Source organism: Orbicella franksi, chromosome 11, assembly GCF_964199315.1.
Source record: "Orbicella franksi chromosome 11, jaOrbFran1.1, whole genome shotgun sequence".
Classification (NCBI taxonomy): Eukaryota; Metazoa; Cnidaria; class Anthozoa; order Scleractinia; family Merulinidae; genus Orbicella; species Orbicella franksi.
In genome coordinates this window covers 16,918,524-16,940,524 of record NC_138155.1, presented here as the reverse complement: position 1 = coordinate 16,940,524, position 22,001 = coordinate 16,918,524, and the positions used below count along the sequence as shown (strand labels likewise).

The following is a 22,001-nucleotide window of genomic DNA, read 5'->3' as shown; positions in this document are numbered from 1 at the left end:
CATTATCGAGAGTGGATCGGTAGAGATCTACATCTACATCTACATTTATTTAGTTGATAAAGTCCCGCAAGACATCACATCAACTGTACCAAACATATATGCACATATGCATAAGCTAGACAAAAAGGATAATATTTTCACCCATCTTACAAGACTGTGACCAAACCCGAAAATTTCTAAGCATTTAAACATAAAATTCCATTCAAGGCTGCGGAATGCCTTTTCAAAATCTATGAATAATAATATACTCGGAATATCGAATGTTTTAGTGTATTCCATGACATCTAGAATTGATCTAGCTGCTTCCCCTATGTATCGACCTGAAACATATCCAGTCTGATTGCTGTGGATTATCTCTGGTAAAATTTTAGTAATTCGTGTTGCTATTACTTTGGATGCTATTTTAGTGTCAGCATTGGTGAGAGAAATCTCCACTAATGTATAATTTTCTAATATGTTTCTTAAAATGGTTACGTTTCTCCAAATTTAAAAAATATTTACTATTCTTTTCTCCGTGTTCGTGCCATCGTGCCCTTGCCCGTATAATTGAACCTTCAACTTTTTTGTCATACATCGATTCTAGTTCGCTTTTATATCTTTCCATTGTTATTCGCGTACTGTCACAGGGATTATCTTGAAAGGGAGCTAATGATTCTTGGTATTTGTTAGTTAATTCTCTTTCATGTTTTTTTGTCGAATTTGCGATAAACGCTTTGAGAAAATAATAGAATCGGTTCTAATATTAAATTTTATCCAATCCCAAATTGATCTTCGGTCTCTGAGATCCTTTGCTTCCTCAAGCCAAATAGGCAATTTATCAATGATCATCTTTTTATATTCGTCATTCGCCAATAGCGTCGTATTCAATTTCCAATAGCCAGGACCTCTGTTATTTTCCTTAATTTCTTCGAGTTCTAGGAATACTGCAGAATGGTCTGATTTAATTGAGCGCAAAATATCCACATTTGTAACTAAATCATGCAGTTTATCCGAGATCAACCAGTAATCTAATCTACAAAATACAAAAGGAGAACAACGACCCCAAGTGAAACTTTGTTGATTTGGATTTTTTATACGCCAAATGTCATGGAGACTGAACTCATCTTGAATTTCTTCAATAGATTTTACGACGTGCCTCCGGGGAATTTGAATATCATTTGTATAGTCTACACCACCACTAAGACCCTATAGATGCTTACGCAATCTCCGACTTAAAAAAGAGAATGCTAAACTTGCTTTGGCCTCATAAAATAGTTAACTTGAGAATTCTGGTTTTAATTTATTGAGGAACTACATATTTGTATAGGTAATCATACGTTTTCGAGTTCAATTTGGAATTAATTTGCGCGAATGAGTTTTTCAAAAAGCTGAAATTGCACGAGCCGCTTCGGCGAGTGTAATTTCAGCTTTTTGAAAAACTCACAAGTGCAAATTAACTCCAAATTGAACGAGAAAAACCGTATGATTACTTATTAATAATATAAACATGAAAAAATTCGCGCGGAGGAAGTGCCGGAAGGTCTTTCTTGAAGCCATTTTTTCTCATCTGAGAAAACTTTTTTCAAAGTTTCAGCACAAAATTTTCGTCATCATTTTACGTGATATCATTTTCTTAGAAAAGTTCCTATCGTAGCTGTAGTAGCTGTAGTAGCTGTAGTAGCTGTAGCATCTGTAGTATCTACTACAGATACTGCCGCTACTACAAATACTACATACTACAGCTACTACAGCTACTACAGATACCACAAGTACTACAGTTAGTACAGTTACTACAGATACTACAGTTAGTACAGCTACTACAGATACTACAGAAACTACAGCTACTACAGCTACTACAGCTACTACAGATACTACAAGTACTACAGCTACTACAGATACTACAGATACTACAAATACTACAGATACTACAGATACTACAGATACTACAGATACTACAGCTACTACAGCTACTACAGCTATTACAGATACTACAGATACTACAGATACTACAGATACTACAGATACTACAGATACTACAGATACTACAGATACTACAGATACTACAGCTACTACAGATACTACAGATACTACAGCTACTACAGCTACTACAGATACTACAGATACTTCAGATACTACAGATACTACAGCTACTACAGATACTACAGATACTACAGATACTACAGCTACTACAGATACTACAGATACTACAGATACTACAGATACTACAGACACTTCAGATACTACAGATACTACAGGTACTACAGATACTACAGATACTACAGCTAGTACAGATACTACAGCTATTACAGATACTACAGATACTACAGGTACTACAGATACTACAGCTACTACAGCTAGTACAGATACTACAGCTATTACAGATACTACAGATACTACAGATACTACAGATACTACAGCTACTACAGCTAGTACAGATACTACAGCTATTACAGATACTACAGATACTACAGATACTACAGCTACTACAGATACTACAGATACTACAGATACTACAGATACTACAGATACTACAGATACTACAGATACTACAGATACTACAGATACTACAGATACTACAGCTCGTACAGATACTACAGCTATTACAGATACTACAGATACTACAGATACTACAGATACTACAGCTAGTACAGCTACTACAGATACTACAGCTACTACAGATACTACAGATACTACAGCTACTACAGCTACTACAGCTACTACAGCTACTACAGGTACTACAGCTACTACAGCTACTACAGATACTACAGATAGTACAGATAGTACAGATACTACAGATACTACAGCTACTACAACTACTACAGCTACTACAGCCACTACAGATACTACAGATACTACAGCTACTACAGATACGAGAGATGCTACAAATACTACAGCTACTACAGATACTACAGCTACTACAGCTACTACAGATACTACAGATACTACAGCTACTAGATACTACTGATACTACAGATACTACAGCTACTACAACTACTACAGCTACTACAGATACTACAGACACTACAGCTACTACAGCTACTACAGCTACTACAGATACTACAGATACTACAGCTACTACAGCTACTACAGATACTACAGATACTACAGCTACTACAGCTACTACAGCTACTACAGCTACTACAGATACTACAGCTACTACAGCTACTACAGCTACTACAGCTACTACAGATACTACAGATACTACAGCTACTACAGATACTACAGCTACTACAGCTACTACAGCTACTACAGCTACTACAGCTACTACAGCTACTACAGATACTACAGATACTACAGGGACTACAGCTACTACAGATACTACAGATATTACAGCTACTACAGCTACTACAGATACTACAGCTACTACAGCTACTACAGATACTACAGATACTACAGCTACTACAGCTACTACAGATACTACTGATACTACAGATACTACAGCTACTACAGCTACTACAGCTACTACATATACTACAGATACTACAGCTACTACAGCTACTACAGCTACTACAGCTACTACAGCTACTACAGATACTACAGATACTACAGCTACTACAGCTACTACAGCTACTACAGCTACTACAGGTACTACAGCTACTACAGCTACTACAGATACTACAGATAGTACAGATAGTACAGATAGTACAGATACTACAGCTACTACAACTACTACAGCTACTACAGCCACTACAGATACTACAGATACTACAGCTACTACAGATACGAGAGATGCTACAAATACTACAGCTACTACAGATACTACAGCTACTACAGCTACTACAGATACTACAGATACTACAGCTACTAGATACTACTGATACTACAGATACTACAGCTACTACAACTACTACAGCTACTACAGATACTACAGACACTACAGCTACTACAGCTACTACAGCTACTACAGATACTACAGCTACTACAGCTACTACAGCTACTACAGATACTACAGATACTACAGCTACTACAACTACTACAGCTACTACAGATACTACAGACACTACAGCTACTACAGCTACTACAGCTACTACAGATACTACAGATACTACAGCTACTACAGCTACTACAGATACTACAGATACTACAGCTACTACAGCTACTACAGCTACTACAGCTACTACAGCTACTACAGCTACTACAGCTACTACAGATAGTACAGATACTACAGCTACTACAGCTACTACAGATACTACAGATACTACAGCTACTACAGCTACTACAGCTACTACAGATACTACAGCTACTACAGCTACTACAGCTACTACAGATACTACAGATACTACAGCTACTACAGCTACTACAGCTACTACAGGTACTACAGGTACTACAGCTACTAGAGCTACTACAGATACTACAGATACTACAGCTACTACAGATACTACAGATGCTACAGCTACTACACCTACTACAGCTACTACAGCTACTACAGCTACTACAGATACTACAGCTACTACAGCTACTACAGCTACTACAGATACTACAGATACTACAGATACTACAGCTACTACAGATACTACAGCTACTACAGATACTACAGCTACTACAGATACTACAGCTACTACAGATAGTACAGCTACTACAGCTACAACAGCTACTACAGATACTACAGATACTACAGCTACTACAGATACTACAGCTACTACAGCTACTACAGCTACTACAGCTACTACAGCTACTACAGCTACTACAGCTACTACAGCTACTACAGCTACTACAGCTACTACAGCTACTACAGCTACTACAGCTACTACAGCTACTACAGCTACTACAGCTACTACAGCTACTACAGCTACTACAGCTACTACAGCTACTACAGCTACTACAGATACTACAGATACTACAGCTACTACAGATACTACAGCTACTACAGATACTACAGCTACTACAGTACTACAGCTACTGCAGTGACTATTGGTACTATATCAGTGCTTAATAGCCATAGCAATGCTATAGCCAATATATAGGCGACAGTACTAGGAAATGTGTGGGTGTATCTCGGGACATTATACGTAGTCTTACACCAAGTACTAACCGCCCAAACAACACTTTTGCCACATCCATCTACCGGAAAAAGACGTTTACTGGCCTTTATACTAAATGGGATTCCTTCACTCCACGCAAGTACAAAATAAATCTCACTCGTACACTTACTTATCGCTGTTACCGAATTTGCTCCTCCGCTTTCCTGCTTAAATCTGCCCTTGATGACCTTCGCAAACTCCTGCTTCAAAATGGCTACCCACAAGGTATTATCACTTACAACATTAGCGACGTCCTAAACAGAAACAGAAACAAGCCAAGCAGCCCTGTCCCTACGGTTCCGAAGAAAGATATTATCATCTTATTACCTTACTTAGGTGTACAAAGTGACCAAATCTCTAAGCGTCTGAAATCATGTGTATACAATTTCTGTTCATTTGTCAACATTAAGATAATTTTTCAAAGCACTCGCCGAATCAAATCTTTCTTTCAATACAAGAACCGTCTAAATCGTTCACAGAAATCTAAGGTCATTTATAAAGCTGCTTGCTGGGACTGCAGTGACTTTTACATAGGCAAAACAAAACGACGGCTTCATGATAGGAAAACGGAACATTTCAAGGCTCTCACTAAGAATGACCCCACATCAGCCATTGCCGACCATATAAAAGCCACAGGTCACAACATCAAGTGGGATCATTTTGATGTTCTAGCTTCTGGTAAAACAGATTATCATTGTAAAATTAAAGAAACTTTGCTTATCCAGGAACTTAAGCCGGCTCTTAATGTAAACGTCAGCAGTGAGAAGCTGATACTTTATTAATAAGCTTAGGCTTTTATTGGTTTACTGTTAAGAAACAGATGTTTCTTAATCTCGTTTCCAGACCCCTTATTGACATTTCATATATAGTTTTCAAAAATTGTAACGGTCTTTATTCCACTTTTGAAAATGTATGTTGCGTAGCATACGAAACGTCAAGTTATTAAAATGCGTAAGTTTAATATGTTTATCACCGCTATTTGTGTTTTATTTCTCCATTAGATTGCTTACGGAATCCGGGTAAAAAAAATATCATCGTGGACATTATCGTGTCGTTCCGGTCTCGTTTCGGTAAGACAGCGAGGAGAGCGACGACTGACTGCCGATCATATTGCGGCGCAGCCGCCGTGTGACCCCAGAGTCTCAGCATTGACCATGGAATTGACCGTGGGGCCGTGGGCTCTAGACTGTTTCTGAAGGATCATGGGTCATCTACAAGAAAAAATGGCGGCAATATCGATATAAGGTCTGCGGTAAATAAGCTTATATTTTCGCTAAAGAAATTCAAAACATGTGAAGACAACTCAGCCAGGACGAAAGTGTGGGGTTAAAAAGTAGGAGCATGACAGGAAACTTAACACTTGCATCATCAGGGGGCGACATAAAGATTTGGGAAGTTCCAGAAGTAAACCTGGTGAAGTCGTTTAGTCCACACTCCCAGCCTGTTGGTTCGTTGTGTTGGAGTCCCAACAGTATCCTTTAACTACTTGCCATAAATTGCGGCTAGTACTGGACCTCTAGACATTGCTAAAACTAAAACCTTACAACCGCACAACAATTCTTGGCAATAACGTACAGTGGAACCCTGTTCTGCTAGTGTAAGCTAAAGCTTTAGCTTATTAATAAGCTTAACAAATTTAAAGTTCCAAGGGATTGTTGTAACAATGTCGTGGGGAACAACCAAAATCTTCGTTATTTTAAATTTTTGATTAAACTTTGTCGCGTTGCACTGCTCATCGTTAGGAATAATTGTGCAGTCGTTATGGGATTAAAAGATTTCCAGAAAATAACATGTATGTTGATTTGTTTCGCTTGCATTCGTGTGATGATATTTGTTCTTTATATTGGAATAGATTTTAATCTTTTGGGTTGTTCTTGCTGCAACAGGGTTTTGCCATACTGGGTGCCTTTATGTTGTCAGGTTCGGTGCCACAAATTTCTTCAGTTGTGACTTTGTCCAGGCTAGACTATGTAATTTGTTATAATAAGTATTAGTGCAATGACCCCATATTTTTCACAATGCAATACATTCCTTAGTACAGTTCTCAAGAGAGAATACTTAATTTAATATAGGTAGTAAGCCCAGTGATAATGTTAGCAAAAATGTCCAAAGATTTTAAAGTTCATGGTCCTTTTCATATTTGGAAAATGTGTTCGTTGGCTACTCGATAAAATTATCTAATTTAGTTAAGGATTAGTTAATAAATTTCAATGAGACATAAAAAGTGGAACAATTTTTTGGTGGTGGATATGGAATATTTTTCTTATTGTTAGACCAAAGCTAGTTGTGACTGAGTGCAAGTAAAGAACAGCCTTTGTTAGTATCTTTTTGCTTATGTTCAAGTACGCTTGAAACATGCAAGGCTCAGCAACTTTGTGGTTTACCAGGGCTTGACTTTCACGAAAAAAACCTTGGGGCCAATAGGCTGTTAAGTTATCAAATTTAGTCGCCAGCAAAAGTCTTTCAGTGAAAAGTGTGGAAAGTTACCGGTAGGGGTAACTTTCCACACTTTTCACTGAAAGACTTTTGCTGGCGACTAAATTTGATAACTTAGGGGCCAGTTGGCCCCAAGGTTTTTGTTGCAACCCCTGGAGTCACCAATATTACCAAAAAATGTGGTAGCATTGGTGACCCCAGGGGTTGCAACACTGAGCTCTGTTTACATGTTGGACTCTATATCTAATGGCCTAGGTTCAGTAATGAACTTCAGCAGCCTTTTCCCATCTACTAAATATTTATTTATTTGCTTATTTATTTATTTTTTTTGGTATTTATTATTTCTTCACCCTATAAGAAAAAAAAAAGATAAAAGAGATATAAAGTACAATGTAAAGAATACATTATTATCAGTTGAAAGGCTGGTGGAAAAAGTGCGTTAAGTAATTTTGGTCAAAAGTGAACTTTGTCGAAAAAAATTTCAAATTTTGCATGTGGTTTTGTTTAGGTGTGTTAAACAATCTCCTGTATTTTTTTTGCTGATGTTTGCTTTGTTTTTGAGATATTTTTCCTGGCGGCATCTTTAGAAGGTTAGACTTATTAACTGTGTCTTGCATCAACTGCCATGTTTTCGCGTGCGTGAAGTGAAGAGACCCTTCCCAGCATGCATTGCGATCATGTTCTATGGACATTTCATGGCCTAGTAGAAGACAACAAAACTAATTTGTTAACTTGATTGAGAAAGGGAGTCTCACAGATAATGGCAAACAAGTATTGATTGTAACATAGATTTTACTTCAGATCAGCATGATTTGTAGTGTTTTGAACTTCTGGTATCAGGGGACAGAACACCAGCCTCAAGAGCTTTGTAAAGTCAGCATTCTGCTGTTCCTTAAGTCGAATATGCATTTTTGTGGTCACACATTCTTGTGAAATTAACATTTCACAGTTTTCTTTGGTGAAAAAATGATCTGCAGTGGTATGTTGATGTTAAATGAACATTATTTTTGCTGTTTTGAATTGAAATCAACATCAGTATTCTTTGAAGTCACATGTTTAGGTGAAATCAATATTTTAACTGTTTTTGACATGAAATTTACATTTTTGAGCTAGGTGTGGACCTGAAATCAACATTTTATTGCTTTTAAAGGAGAAGGTCACTCCAAAAAACGTATATTTTTTGTCAACCCTTATGAAAACCTCTTACTAAGTTTAGCCACTCGCCGAAGTTTTAGCCTCTAAAGTGTAGGTTTTCCTTATGAAATTCGTCTCCAAAGAAGCCCAAATTTTTACATCTTTGCCGTCATTTTGAACAGTACTCAGCAGCCAGGCTGTGTTTTCTGATGTCATTCTGTCCAAGTGATTTTGTCCAAATGGCTTCCAGCAAGCCTTTTAACTACCACTCTGGGTTATGGCTGCTCTTGAGTCGTGTTATTTTGAGCCAAACATGCTCCAAACCCGAAAATGGTAGCTGTGAAGGTAGTTAAGTGGATAATCGCTTTGAAAAATACATTTCGCTGACCTTGTGAAGGATGCAAAGTCAGTTGCAGGTCTTTCTCCTTGCTACCAATTTCGAGTCGGACAGAATGATGTCACATAAACATGGCCTGGCTGCCAAGTACAGTCTAAAATGGCGGCCTCCAAAGTCACTTTGTTAGAGATGAATTTCTTCAGGAGAGCAGGCACTTCAGAGGCTGAAACTTTGGTGAGTGGAAAAGCAGAGTGTTTACTTGCTATAGGCAAAGACAAAAAAGTAAGCTTTTGGGAGTGACCTTCTCCTTTAAGTGAAATCAACATTTTTAAGCTTATGCATTGACGTGAAATCAACATTTTGTTGTCTTTTACATGTAAGTGTCTTTTACATGTAAGGGTCGAAAATGAAGTAAACTTCAGTGAAAAATACTACATCACATTGTTTAACACACCTAGTAAACAAAACAAAATTTGGAGTGTTTTTGACAAAGTTAACTTTTGACCACAAATACCTGACACTCCCCCCCCCCCCCCCCCGGGCCTTTCAATTATTATTGTTTGCTATGTATTATTAAAACTAATATTTAAAGGAGTGGCATACCGAAATAAAGTGATACCTTAAAATAACTGAAATTAAAATGATAACTAACAGAGTTCAGAGGATCATGAAGTTAAGATGGTAGGCTGACAGTAGTTTCCAGCTCTTTCCATTACTTATACTTCAATAGATCAATACTACCATTTTTTATCAAATGAGTCACAATATTGGTATCACAAAAAATGGCCAATGATTGATGAACAAACTGTTGTCATCTTCGTAACGTAATGGGCTACCATACCATACACCCTTGATTTTAGCTTCAAGTGCTTGTAATTCAAAAACATGCATGGTAACCACCATTTTTTAATGTGGAGTTGTCATTAGTATGAAAGGACACAGCTTTTTGCAGTGTGTAAAAAAATCCAATAAGGCAGTTCAAAGCCATTGAAAATTTTTGAAGATTTAAGGTGGCTCTGAACAAGATTTTATAAAAACTTTTCAAAAGTTTTATCATTCTAGTTACAATAATCAACAGTGACAAATGGTGGTCACCAAGCTTATTTTAAGTTATAAATACTTGAAACTAAAATTTCCAATCATCAGCATTTGTCTGACACCAACATTGTAGCATCATTTGATAAAGAGTGGTGATATTGATCCATGAAATAAGTATTGGAAAGTGCCGGAAGCTGTTGCCAGCCACCTTAAATCAGTGGAAGATTGTGTCAAACAAGACTACATACATGGCTGTATTCTTTTTCTTCCTGAAGACTTTTCTGAGGTCTATGTGATTTTAGAGGTCTTACACTTAAAGCATTAAACTAATAAGAGATTATCTTATTTTACTTGACATTGGAAGTACATGTATTTTAAGATAATTTTTTTGTTGGTATATGTAGTACTGGTAAGTGAAATACTGTTATGTATTGTACTTTGTTGTGACTGTGTGAGACCTTAATGTGATCAGATCAATGTTTAGCCAGTGCTGCCAATGACAAAGTGGTTGTCACTTATATCAAAGGAGATGTATATGATGAAATTGATATTACTGCTGGGGTAAGTTTATGGTATGTATTTACTTATATATAGATTTAGCCAAGCCTATATGCCAAGCTTCTGGGCCAGCTTGCTCAAAGTCTAATTAAGATAACCCAGGGTAAGCAAAAATTTTGATGCAAGTTTTTTAATGTTGAGGTTTTCTGTTTATATTGTTTAGCCTTCTGAGTTTGAATAATCGCAGACTACACAAAACTTTAGCAGTGAAAAAACATTTTTATCCAAGAAAAATTTATACTTTGTTTAACTTTAAATGCTGGCTTCCGAACAACCCGGTCCTGATTACAACAAGCTAACCTGGCGTGAGCCTGAGATTCAATTGAAAACCAGAACTTGATCAGCGGTCAATCTCAATGAGTTCTAAACTTGAGCCCATGATATGGTCACCTGATACTGGTGAGGGCCCTATGGGCTTGTGCAATTTTCTGTTGTCTTTGAAAGATTTACTTGTGCTTATTTATTCCAAATTGCACTTGGAATCATTTGATTACCTATACTAATTTTCCATGTGATAATTTGTTCATTTACTTTAGAGTCATCATTTTCTTCTAGTCATATTAGTACACCTCTATTCTGTCCTACTATGTGACCACACTTTTCATCTTGGGGCAGTTGCCAGAGTCCCAGTATTTTGAAACCAAACCTGTGTTAAATGCAAGCTGCTAGTAACAGGTTTGATCCTATTATTTTTTTGTACTTTTCAGGAGGGAAATACCTGTGTTTCATTCAATTCCTCCTCTCGTTATTTATTAACTGGTGGAAAAAGCAAGACTCTCAATATCTGGGACATGAAAACCAGGAGCATCAAGAAGACATACAAGGTTGGGCTTTTCAACCAGAAAATAACTTAAGGACGGTGCCTACTTTTGTTAGTGCGCACACGTTCTGCACATCACGCAAGGCACGGTTTAAGCGCCACGCGTGCGCTGGGGTTGACATTGACGCAATAAACTACGCTACTAAATGCACAACTAAAATGAAAGCAGCATTTTCCTACTGTGACCAAATCAAGTTTAATGAACCTGTACTTAAACCAGGAACACCAGAATACATGTAGCAGCATATCACTTACCACTAAATTAAAATGGTAATGTCTTCCAGCTGAAAACCTATCTGTTATGTGTTGAAAATTATACTGAAATCCAACTGTGAACATATACCTGCAGATGACATAGTACGCATGCAAAACAAGTGTGAGATATGCAAATGTTTTACCTTCCAGGGAGGTGACAGGAAAAAATGTAATGGGTATCATAAAAGTTTTCAAAAAAGGTCAATAACTTTAAAAGAACATGTGTTTACCCGTACATTTTTGTTATGAAATGGAAGTGGGAAGCCTATTAAATAAGTGACCAGTTTCTGGTGGTGAGTAAAAGGTATTAAGACTGTATTTTAGCCGAACCAGAGGAAGGCTGTCAGAGATGCTAAAAGCGTTACATTGCAACGACTTTGTTATTCAAAACATACCAAAAATGGTTTTTACGGTACCATTTACCATGCAGTTTTAAGATCTTTATAAATATGTTTGCTTTTCTATATGTAAAGGCGAATTCTAAGCTGGTAATCTGTGAAGAAATATCCTTTCCTTTTTTTTTTTCAGAAAAATGCTGATGTCAGCATTTTTGTTGAGATTTAAGGCTAATAATTATCTTGATAAATGCATGGCTACCCCAGTTTTTCTTTGTAGATTCCAGTAGCCCTTGCAAAGATGTACTTTTCTGCAAGGTCCTAATCTGGTGCAAAAACCTTTGTATTTAGTATGCACCATCCTTAAAGGTCAAATGAGCCAAAATTTAGACATCTTTTCTTCAGCCATTTTATAGCAACGAAATGTTAAAAAAATGTTAAAGGAAACTTATGCAGAAATTTTTCTTTCTGAGCTGTGAAAAGGAGTAAAAACGTTAAAAGTACAAAGACAGTCAATTGCTTCATGAAAACGTTTCCAAAATGACCGCGCACTTTAATGGAAGGAATGGAACTGAGATTCTGCTTTGTGATGTCATTGTTGTCTTCAACATTGCTGCGTTTCTGTGTCAGTGAGTCTTTCGTGGGGAAGGGTTAGGATCTAAATACAAACCTTATCTTACTTGGGAAATGGCCGAGGAGTTCGCCCGCTGTTTGGCGGGCAATATTCGCTAATTTTTCATTGTCTTTTGTCCAATTGCTGGCTTGCAATGTTCCATAGTGAAGTTAAAAATCATCAGTGCCACATCTTTCTTGACTACAAGTTGAGGAAGTTTAAAAGAGGGTCCCAACAAACTCTTTACTACAACATTTTGTTGAAAGTTGTCTTTGGTAAAGTGTTTTACACAAATGTGCAAATGCTTCTGAGGCATGAAGCATTCTCTTTACTTTTTTATAAGCCATTCGCTTTAAAGTTTTGGGTCCTGGAGGAACTTGAAAGTGCTAACTTTTGATTTTGAGTGGTTTTTCTCTGAAGTTCACTGTGAACTTGAAACCAAAACAGTTTCAAATTTCCCACATTTCTTGAGCTCACCAACAGTGACGTCACAAGTTTTATTTCCAACAATTATCCGACAATTATCCCGACCGCTCTACAGTTATGAAGGATAAAAAACAGTGATTTTAACATTCCAATATCTCCTCAATGCTTCATCCAATTCGTTTGAAACTTCAGAATATGTTTATTTTACACTTAATGAACCCATCGAACTCAAATGAAAAAAATTCTAAATTTTGCTTCATTTGACCTTTAACACATAACATTTGATTCATTGTTGCACATGTGTTAATATTACCCACTATTTTATTTCACAATTTATAATTTGTTATGGACTGCGTAACTGTGAAACTTGTCTGGATGAATTGCCTCTGCTAAGGGTGAGCTATTTTAATAGGTTATTTGTTTCCCACCTTGCCAAAAGTCTTGGAATATGTCTGTTCAAAAAAAGACTAAGAGAAAGATCCCAAACTGGATCAATGTTAACCATTTTGAAACACATAATTGCTCCTCAACTTTGGGCTTTGATCAAGTCTGTGCAGTTGATTAGTCATTCATGGTAATGCAGTGCAGTTCATGAGAAAGCAATTGCACATTTTAATGTGACTGCTCATTGGATTGTTTGAAGGAAAAATAACTTAATGAATGAAATTAATGACCTGACAAATACCTTTGATCTACATGTAATAGACATGTTGAGAAAACAGCATCCTTGCACTCCTGGATTCACCTGGAGCAGTAATAAGGTGTCCTTGAAAATTCATTGCAGACTAGACTATTTTGGTTTGTCTCAAAATATGCAACACATATCTGAGTGCTGACTGTCAGATGGTCCCCAGTATCTTTTCTGATCGTTTGGCACAACAGTTGTGTATAAACAATCCAACACAAATTGGACCAAAATGCAGAATGTTCAGCCGCATTATTGGGCAGCTGTATAAAGTCCAAGTAATTTTGTTAGTGATACAAAAAAGAGAAGAGTTAAGGAAATTTACCACCTTTATCAGGCATCACCATTCAGTGGTTGTGCCCTCTGTTTAGTTATTTATTTTTTTGCATGATAGTGCACATGGTTTGAGTGAGTTGTATTTTGTTTGTGATAGGATCACAAGGATATTGTGTCTTGCTTGACATTTAACTGGAATGACACAGCTATTGCTTCAGGATCAGTCAATGGAGATATTTTACTTCATAATGTCATGACAGGTCAAGCCTCTGATCCTCTCAGACTTTCAAAAACTCAGGTATTCATCACGATGAGATGAAAACACAATTTATATATGAAACATTCAAGTAGGTATACATGTAGTAGTACTTAATATGTAGATTGCTAGAATTATAAACAACCCATGGTTACATCATCTGATCGTAAGAAAAGACGAAATAAAAAACTAACCATTTCCTGAAGCTACAGTGTAGTTGTAAGCACAATGATATTAAATGTTGCAACACAAGTTGCCGATGCATAAGGAAAACAGACTATAATGAATTCAAGGACACAGATCGTTGTCTATACAATGAAAATAGGAGATCTGGGCACATGGGCAGGATCACATCCACTTTCATAATACGTTAGAGGGGATAATTCTTAAAATAATCGTAACCAAAAAGTAGATGTTGTACATTTAGGCTCATGTGGTCAGTTGGAACATTGTAAATATAGCCTGTTGCACAACAAAGTTGTCAACTGAGAGTGGACCATAACTGGAAGTCTTGAATTAACATCTTGTAATTGGTGTTCACTCATGACATAATTACTGAGTTAGCAGTGTGCTTAAAGTTAAGGTCATTTATGTGTAACCAATCAGAAAGCTGGTTTTCAAACACAAGTTCAAAACAGACCAATTAGAATGCTGTTTGTCCTAAACCACCACATTACCATGGAAACTCAAGTAACTTTTAATGATAAAATGTTTAGACTGTGTTTTGAAATGTTTTTACAAGATACTCTTCTGTGAGCTTTCTGTGAGTAGAGGAGAAATCTATCACAAAGTTTCCATATTATCATTCTTCGATTTCTTCTAATGCTTGGTTGTATTAAGCCCGAGATCTTCTTTGTCTTCAAACTCCTTGAGATTGTCCATGATCTTGTTTACCTTTTTGGTCATGCCTTTTATTTGCCCCACAATTTCTTGAATACAGGGCTCCCTGTGGTGGCTCTTAAATGATAAGTAAATTTACCAGGGTGAGATCAATTTAAGGTCAAAATTTGTTTCTCTCTGGTTTGCATTAATTGATGCCACTCTTTGACATATTTCCTCTCCCAGCAGTAGGCAGGATGTTCGTCACGTGAAACTAGTTTGAGACCTAAACACCTGCAGGTCTCCTGCAGCTTAGCGATGACCATTGTCGGTGTTGGCTTGTGTCCGAGCATCAATTTCTTCTAACAGTACAGTCTCCTCTGGGCAAGGGGCTGCAAGGCGGAGTTTTGTTCTTCACATTTCCCTTTGGCTTTGCGCCTCCATTCTGCTTCAAACATGGCAGTCCCAGTAGAAATGGACTGTTGCCAGCCAGATCGGTTTGCTGCTGTTGTCTCCCATGTCCTCGGATCAATTCCAGTTTTCTTGAAAGTAGCTTTGAGCTGATCTTTGTAGTAGAGGAGAGGGTGTCCTCTTGGATGTAGGCCGGTGGTCAGCTTGCTGCAGAGAAGTTGACGTCGCAAGCACACATGGCCAGACAAGCGGAGGCGATGTATCACCATCATGGACTCAATACTAACAGCTTTGGCTTGCTCCAGGACGGAGATGTTTGTGATGTAGTCGTCCCATTTGATGTTGAGGATGGAGCATAACTTTCGTTGGGGGAATTGCTTGAGCTTCTTCAGGTCCTTCTGCTACAGTGTCTAAGCCTCACAGCCGTAGAGCAGAGTGGAAATGACAACCGCTTGGTAGACCATGAGTTTGGTGGTTTGGCTGAGGTCTTTGCTCTTGAAGACTCTTTTATAAAGTTTGCCAAAAGGCAGTGTTTGTAGCTCTGATTTGGTGGTCAACATTTTTCTCGGCGGTGCAGTTAGATGACAGATGTATGCAGAATACTTCTGAGGTATGGGAAGTGGTCAACCTGCTCGAGGTGGGTTTCACCAATGGAGATGTTGAAAACTGGAAGAGTGTTTTTGGAGCAGTTTTGGTGAGCACCTTGGTCTTTTTAACGTTCATGGTGAGGCCAAAACGACTGTTTACAAGCATTGCTAAAGTTGTTGACAGTTTGTTGCAGGTCATCAGTAGAATGGCAGGGAGCAGCATTGTCATCTGTGTATTGGGGCTCAGTGATGGATCTGGTGCAGGTATGTCTAGCTGATCGGAGTTTTGAGGTGTTGAAGATGGCTCTGTCTAGACGAAACTGGATGTTGATGCCAGGGTTGTCAGGCGGAATATCATGGAGCATAGTGGCTAGGTACAGGGAGAAGAGTGTAGGGATGAGGACACAGCCCTGCCTCAATCCCAATGTAATGGGGAACTGTTCAGTCAGCCTGTTGTTATGGAACACATGTTCAGACATGCCTTCATGCAGAGCGTGGACCAGGCCTATGAAGTGTTCAAGGTCTTCAGAGGACCATCCACATGGCTGTTCTTGGGACTTTGTCTTGTATTTCTTGTATTTGTCTGGCACAGAAGATCATGTTGATGGTGCTGCGGGCTTGTCAGAAGCCATACTGGGACTGAGGGAGGGTTTCCTCTGCGACAACTTGCAGCCTGTTCAGACATGCCATTCAGACATGCCGTTCAGACATGCCTTCATGCAGAGCGTGGACCAGGCCTATGAAGTGTTCGAAGTGTTCAGAGGACCATCCACATTGCTGTTCTTGGGACTTTGTCTTGTATTTCTTGTATTTGTCTGGCACAGAAGATCATGTTGATGGTGCTGTGGGCTTGTCAGAAGCCATACTGGGACTGAAGGAGGGTTTCCTCTGCGACAACTTGCAGCCTGTTCAAAAGGATCTAGGCAATTGAGAGAAGAGGAATGCCACGATACTTTCCTCAGGCTTTTCGATCACCTTTCTTGAAGATGGTGAATGATAACAATGGCGTCTTTGAGGTCTTTTGGAACTTGTTCACTTTCCCACATTCTCAGGATGAGACTGAACAGGCGGCTCTTCGGCGGAAGGCCACCATGCTGAATCAGTCCTTATGGGATGTTGTCAAGACCAGGGGACTTTCCTGGGGGTATTCTGTTCATTGCTTTCTCAAACTCCACAAGAGATGGTGGTTGCCTCATCCAGGGTTGGAGGGGAAGACTAGTAACCAGAAGTTCTTAGCTTCAACTCCTAGCTGGAGAAGTCTTTTAGTTAGTTCTTTTTCTTAATTCAGTCAGCTTCGGTAAATGTGTGAAGCACTTCTCCCAACCAAGCTTGGTAGTGAAGTCATTCATCAACCATTCAAAGGTGGGATGGGGTGCCTCTAAAAAATCAATAGTTGTAGGGAGCAACCAAAAAATGGAATTACTTCTTGCAATAGAAGAATGCAAGCTGAGTTTTGTACTCTAAATTTATGTTTTTTCATGACAGGCTGTGCGAGACATTCAGTTTTCCCACTTCAAAAAGAGTTTGCTTGGTGCTGTAAGTGATGATGGAGCCCTCAATTTGTGGGATTCTAACACAAAAAAGCTTTCGACTTCATTTGCCTCTGATCACAAAGGACCAGCAACTGGACTGAGTTTCTCACCCATGAATGACATGCTATTGTGCAGTGTGGGGCTGGACAAAAGAATTGTGTTCTATGATGTTCAGCAGAAAAAGTAGGTACAAATATCCATCCCAGCTTGCATTGCACATACCATACCATGAATTATAGGATGGATAAAAGATTGCAGCAGTCAAGTGATACAAAAGGCATTTCAACTTTCATTCATAACCATTCATAAACAAAAAAAGTTAGCTCTGTCCACTTGAATTACTAGATGCAAGTACATCAAGGTGCAATCAATATATTTTAGGTTTTCAAATAGAGAAACAACAGGAGGTTTCAATGAACATCATTCTACTTAACAATTAGACCCGTAGCCCACAAGGGCTTTCGGTCAATAGCATATGAGGCGAAGCCGAATGGGCTACAGACCCGTGGCCCTTAAGGGCGAAGGGTCTAATTGTTTTAGTATTACCCAACTAGTTGGACAGAAAAGGCAATAATAAAGTTAGCAAATGCAAGTTGAAGAAATATTTATTTGGGAATAAAACAAAAGAAAGTGTCACGCTCGATTGTGCCAATTTTGCTACTTGAGGACTATTACTAATAGTCCTCTAGTAGCGTAGCCAATTAAAATACAGGATTTGCATTAGTCCACTAGTTGGGTGATACTAATATCTGTTATCACTTGTATGTAGTCAATGTTGAGCTGTTACACATTTTTCTTGTGTACATGTATTTTACCAGTAAGTATATAATATGGTATATATGTGGTTTGAATTTTCCCTGGTGTGGTGAGAGGCTATCATTTGTATATCACATGTATGTTTATTGATATGTGAGGCTTGTATCCATTGTACTCCAAACCACCCACTGAGTCTCTGAGTTTTGTTGCTACAATGGCCAGCAGATAGGACCTGTAGGTGAAAATGTTTTTTCCTTCATGTTCAGTTTTTATTCAGCTCTTTCATCCATCTGTCTTTGCATTTGTGCATCCATCTCTTTGTCTGTCACCTGTCTGTTCATCCATCCTTCAAGTTAAATGAGATGAATGCATGTTTCATAACAATTTTGGAGTAGCAAGCCACAATTGCAAAAACTTTTATGAAAGACTTCACCTCTCTCATAAATTAATTGGCTCATCATGTTCAGTAAATCCTGCCCAGACTAATGACAATTAAAATGATTGTTTTCTGTGGAATTCCAAAATATGTTCAAAATACAGTCTGAGTGTCAAAACATAAAGTGTTTGTACACTGTGACATGCACTGTATGGGTTTGTGGCTTAATTGTTACCAGACAAGTAAGAATTTTATGACATGATTAGGTTATTGTATTGAATTCTTTCTTTGTTTTTGTCAAGGTCAGTGAAAGTTATGACAGCAGAATCTCCTTTGACTTCTGTTGATTTTATGTCTGATGGAGGAACTCTTGCCGTGGGTTCAACTAGAGGTTTGTTGACAAAAATGACCACTTAGATGTTGATTACTTGAAGTCTAAGCAACCAATAGATCACATCATTAATAATGTTTGTGACGTCACAGGTCTTTTTAAGTGCCATGTGCATCACCTTTACTGCTCATGTCTTTAAGATCACTTCCCACCTTTGTGGGTGCTGGTCAGAAAAAAATTCATATGCGCACCAGTTTCAGTAAAACTCTAACAAAGTATGGATATCAGAAGAAAGCTTAGTGGTAATAAATGTACTTTATTATAAAAACACCATTTCAGTGAGTTTTTCTTTTAGGAAGTGTCAGGAGCTGGTAAGGTGTGAAACGACCAAGGGTTCTTCTGTTGAATTTATCGTGTATCGGATGCGGCAGCACAAGTAAAATGGCTGCACAGTCTTATTCAAAAGGCATCAATCAACAAAAGTGTGTCAGGCTTTGTCAATGTTCTGAGTAGGTTTCTAGATATCCACATCCAAAGTTGGAGTAGCTAAAAATATGCAAGATGTGATGGGTAAATGGACACCATGGGAAAAATATGTTAAATATCAAAATTTCCTGACACCCTTTTGTTTGTCGTTATCCCTGGAATGTGCTGGCAAAATTTCATGACAATCCATCAAATCTGCATACTCTATAAATTTGCTCAAAGTGGATGTATTCCTCCTGAAATCAAATGCAAGATTTTAGCTCGTAAAGGTTTGTAAGCAACTCGCACCACACCAGGAAATTATCTTGCCTTATGAAACCACAAACCAATGGAACAACAGGACCTCCTAGCGTCAATGACAATCAGGATCAGGATTTCTCAGGAAAAGCACTGCATTGCAACACATTTTCTATCTTGCTGTCGTGTTGAAGAGAAAGACACTAGACAGGAAAAGTAGCCAAAGGCAAAAGAATAACCCGCAGTAAGACAAGTAAAGCCAGCAAATGTACTGATAAGTACGACAATGAATCAAAGCACAGACAGCTCAGGCAGACTGCTTAAAGAGTCTTTGTAGCTTTCAAAAAGGTGTTTTGTTTTCTTCCCTACACAGAAATGTGTTGTTTCTTTTTTTCTTTGGGCTTGTTTGTTTCTTTTCCTTGGTCCAAGGGCACTTTTCTCTTTTCTTTTCCCAACTCTAATTTCACCAACTTCGGTGAATGTTTAGTTTATTAGTGGAAAGTTCCAAGGGGATTAATCCATAAACAATTCCAAGCTGACACAGGGAGCAGAGGAGTCCTATCTAACCTAATATTCCAATTTAAAGTCACCATACAACTGTAGCACAAATTGATCTGTGGTTGATTCAAATCACTGGACATGATCAAACTGTATATATCCGATTGCGTTATGCATCTGGCGAAATCCTGTTCAAAAGATGAAAGCTGCATACAGCATGATTGTGGGCTATCACTCATGGTAGCTAACAGTAATGAAAAAGATAAGGGATGAAAGTGATTTTGGTGAAATTTTGAATCGCCCATAAAGTGCTCAAATTTGACTAAAAATGTCTCATTTCCAGAAAGTGGGGTGGAAATAATATTCTCTGGCCAGTCTTAAATAGAAATCCAACTTTCAGGCAATGATATTTTGAGCATTGTACTGTAAGTTGGATTTTGTACAATGTGGACGGAGGATACCAGTGATGGGAATGTGTCATCAGCTGTAAGGTCAGAATTGATTTTTGCTAGTAATTCTTTTCAAAACATGCACACATGATTACTTCTCTCTGGGAAACATGTGATCTTTTCACAGTAAACATTGGTGTCTCTGGCGATAAATGAGACTCTGCTTGTTGGATGGTTAACGGGATGATCAGCTGTTTTGATTTGAATTGGTAGCGATTGATTTCATATAATTGGTACATGTTCTTAGTATTTTCTCAGCATGTGGTACAGATCACAGAACATGACTTCCGTTTCCATCAGTAGTATGCTACAGTCCACATGGTCAGGTGGTAGTCAGTTTCATCCCTTGTCCCCTTTTTTACTCTCCGCACTTTGTACCTTGCATAGAGACCTTCACTTCCAGGAATAGGACTTCAACAGACGCATAACACGATCAAATGTTTACAGGGTGATCACATACAGTGATTTGAATTAACAACAAATCAATTTGTGCTGGAAATACGGTGTAACAGGACTCCTCTGCTCCCTGTAAGCCAATCCATTTCTGGATGCCATTTTGCTTTCTCTGTTGCCATGTGACTCCAGACTCACACAGAGTACTTTACCGATTGTTTTCATGGCACACACCATTTCTTCTATGATGGTTTTGGAACATTAAATAACTACAAAATGTGGAGATTTCTTTCTGGTTGTGAGCTGTTGCCAACCAAAAACACTGAGGAATAAGGAAAATGTTCAGGAAGCCAAACTAAATAGTGATAAAAAAACTTGGACCAAAACTTGAATCAAAGTTACACTAAAGGGAGTTTCAAGAAAATGCCATGTTTTGTTCTGTTTGTTCCATTATTTTGTTGAAAAAATTCAGATATTATACTTACCTGTATCTATATCAGATTCTGTCCACCAAAGGGCAAATAAGGCTTTGAAAACAATTTGAAAAAAATTCACATAACTGGGATCCGGATTTTGCAAAACTCCCAATTCTTCGAAACAAAAAGCTTTTTCCCTCCATTCAATCTCACACATAGTTTACCCCTGATTTCTTGATCCCCCTTATATTTGAAACCTGGCCACCAGGCAACAAAGTTAAGTTTTAGCCCTATGATAAGCATGTTGAAATGACACGTTCACCCAACATGGTGTTGAAAAAATGTTCCATCTTTTTAGCCGGGGCTTTATACGACAGACAGCAACTCACACAGCAATTATTTAGACTCATAATGGGAGATGTGATCCCCAGCAACACTTAGTTTTCTGTGGAATTCTCTTTTAATTGCAAGCCATTGCTAATCCTCTTTTTTTCTGCCTCAAAGACTTTCTGGTGCATCAAAAGCAGGATATGAATACCTT

General features: G+C 38.1%; 1 protein-coding gene across 3 annotated transcripts in view; it reads left to right on the top strand.

The window, feature by feature from the left end:
- The first annotated feature begins 5,871 nt into the window (after nucleotides 1-5,871).
- The window catches only part of LOC145503088 (protein NEDD1-like), a 52,842-nt gene continuing 36,712 nt past the window's right edge, over nucleotides 5,872-22,001 (top strand). For all 3 annotated transcript variants that reach the window (XM_081482528.1, XM_081482526.1, XM_081482525.1), the window contains exons 1-6: nucleotides 5,872-6,471; nucleotides 10,418-10,506; nucleotides 11,211-11,327; nucleotides 14,071-14,211; nucleotides 17,472-17,701; nucleotides 18,953-19,041. In XM_081482528.1, the coding sequence (XP_081338654.1) occupies nucleotides 6,342-6,471; nucleotides 10,418-10,506; nucleotides 11,211-11,327; nucleotides 14,071-14,211; nucleotides 17,472-17,701; nucleotides 18,953-19,041 (796 nt within the window). In that variant the 5' untranslated portion in view covers nucleotides 5,872-6,341. The remainder of the gene's footprint in view (nucleotides 6,472-10,417; nucleotides 10,507-11,210; nucleotides 11,328-14,070; nucleotides 14,212-17,471; nucleotides 17,702-18,952; nucleotides 19,042-22,001) is intronic.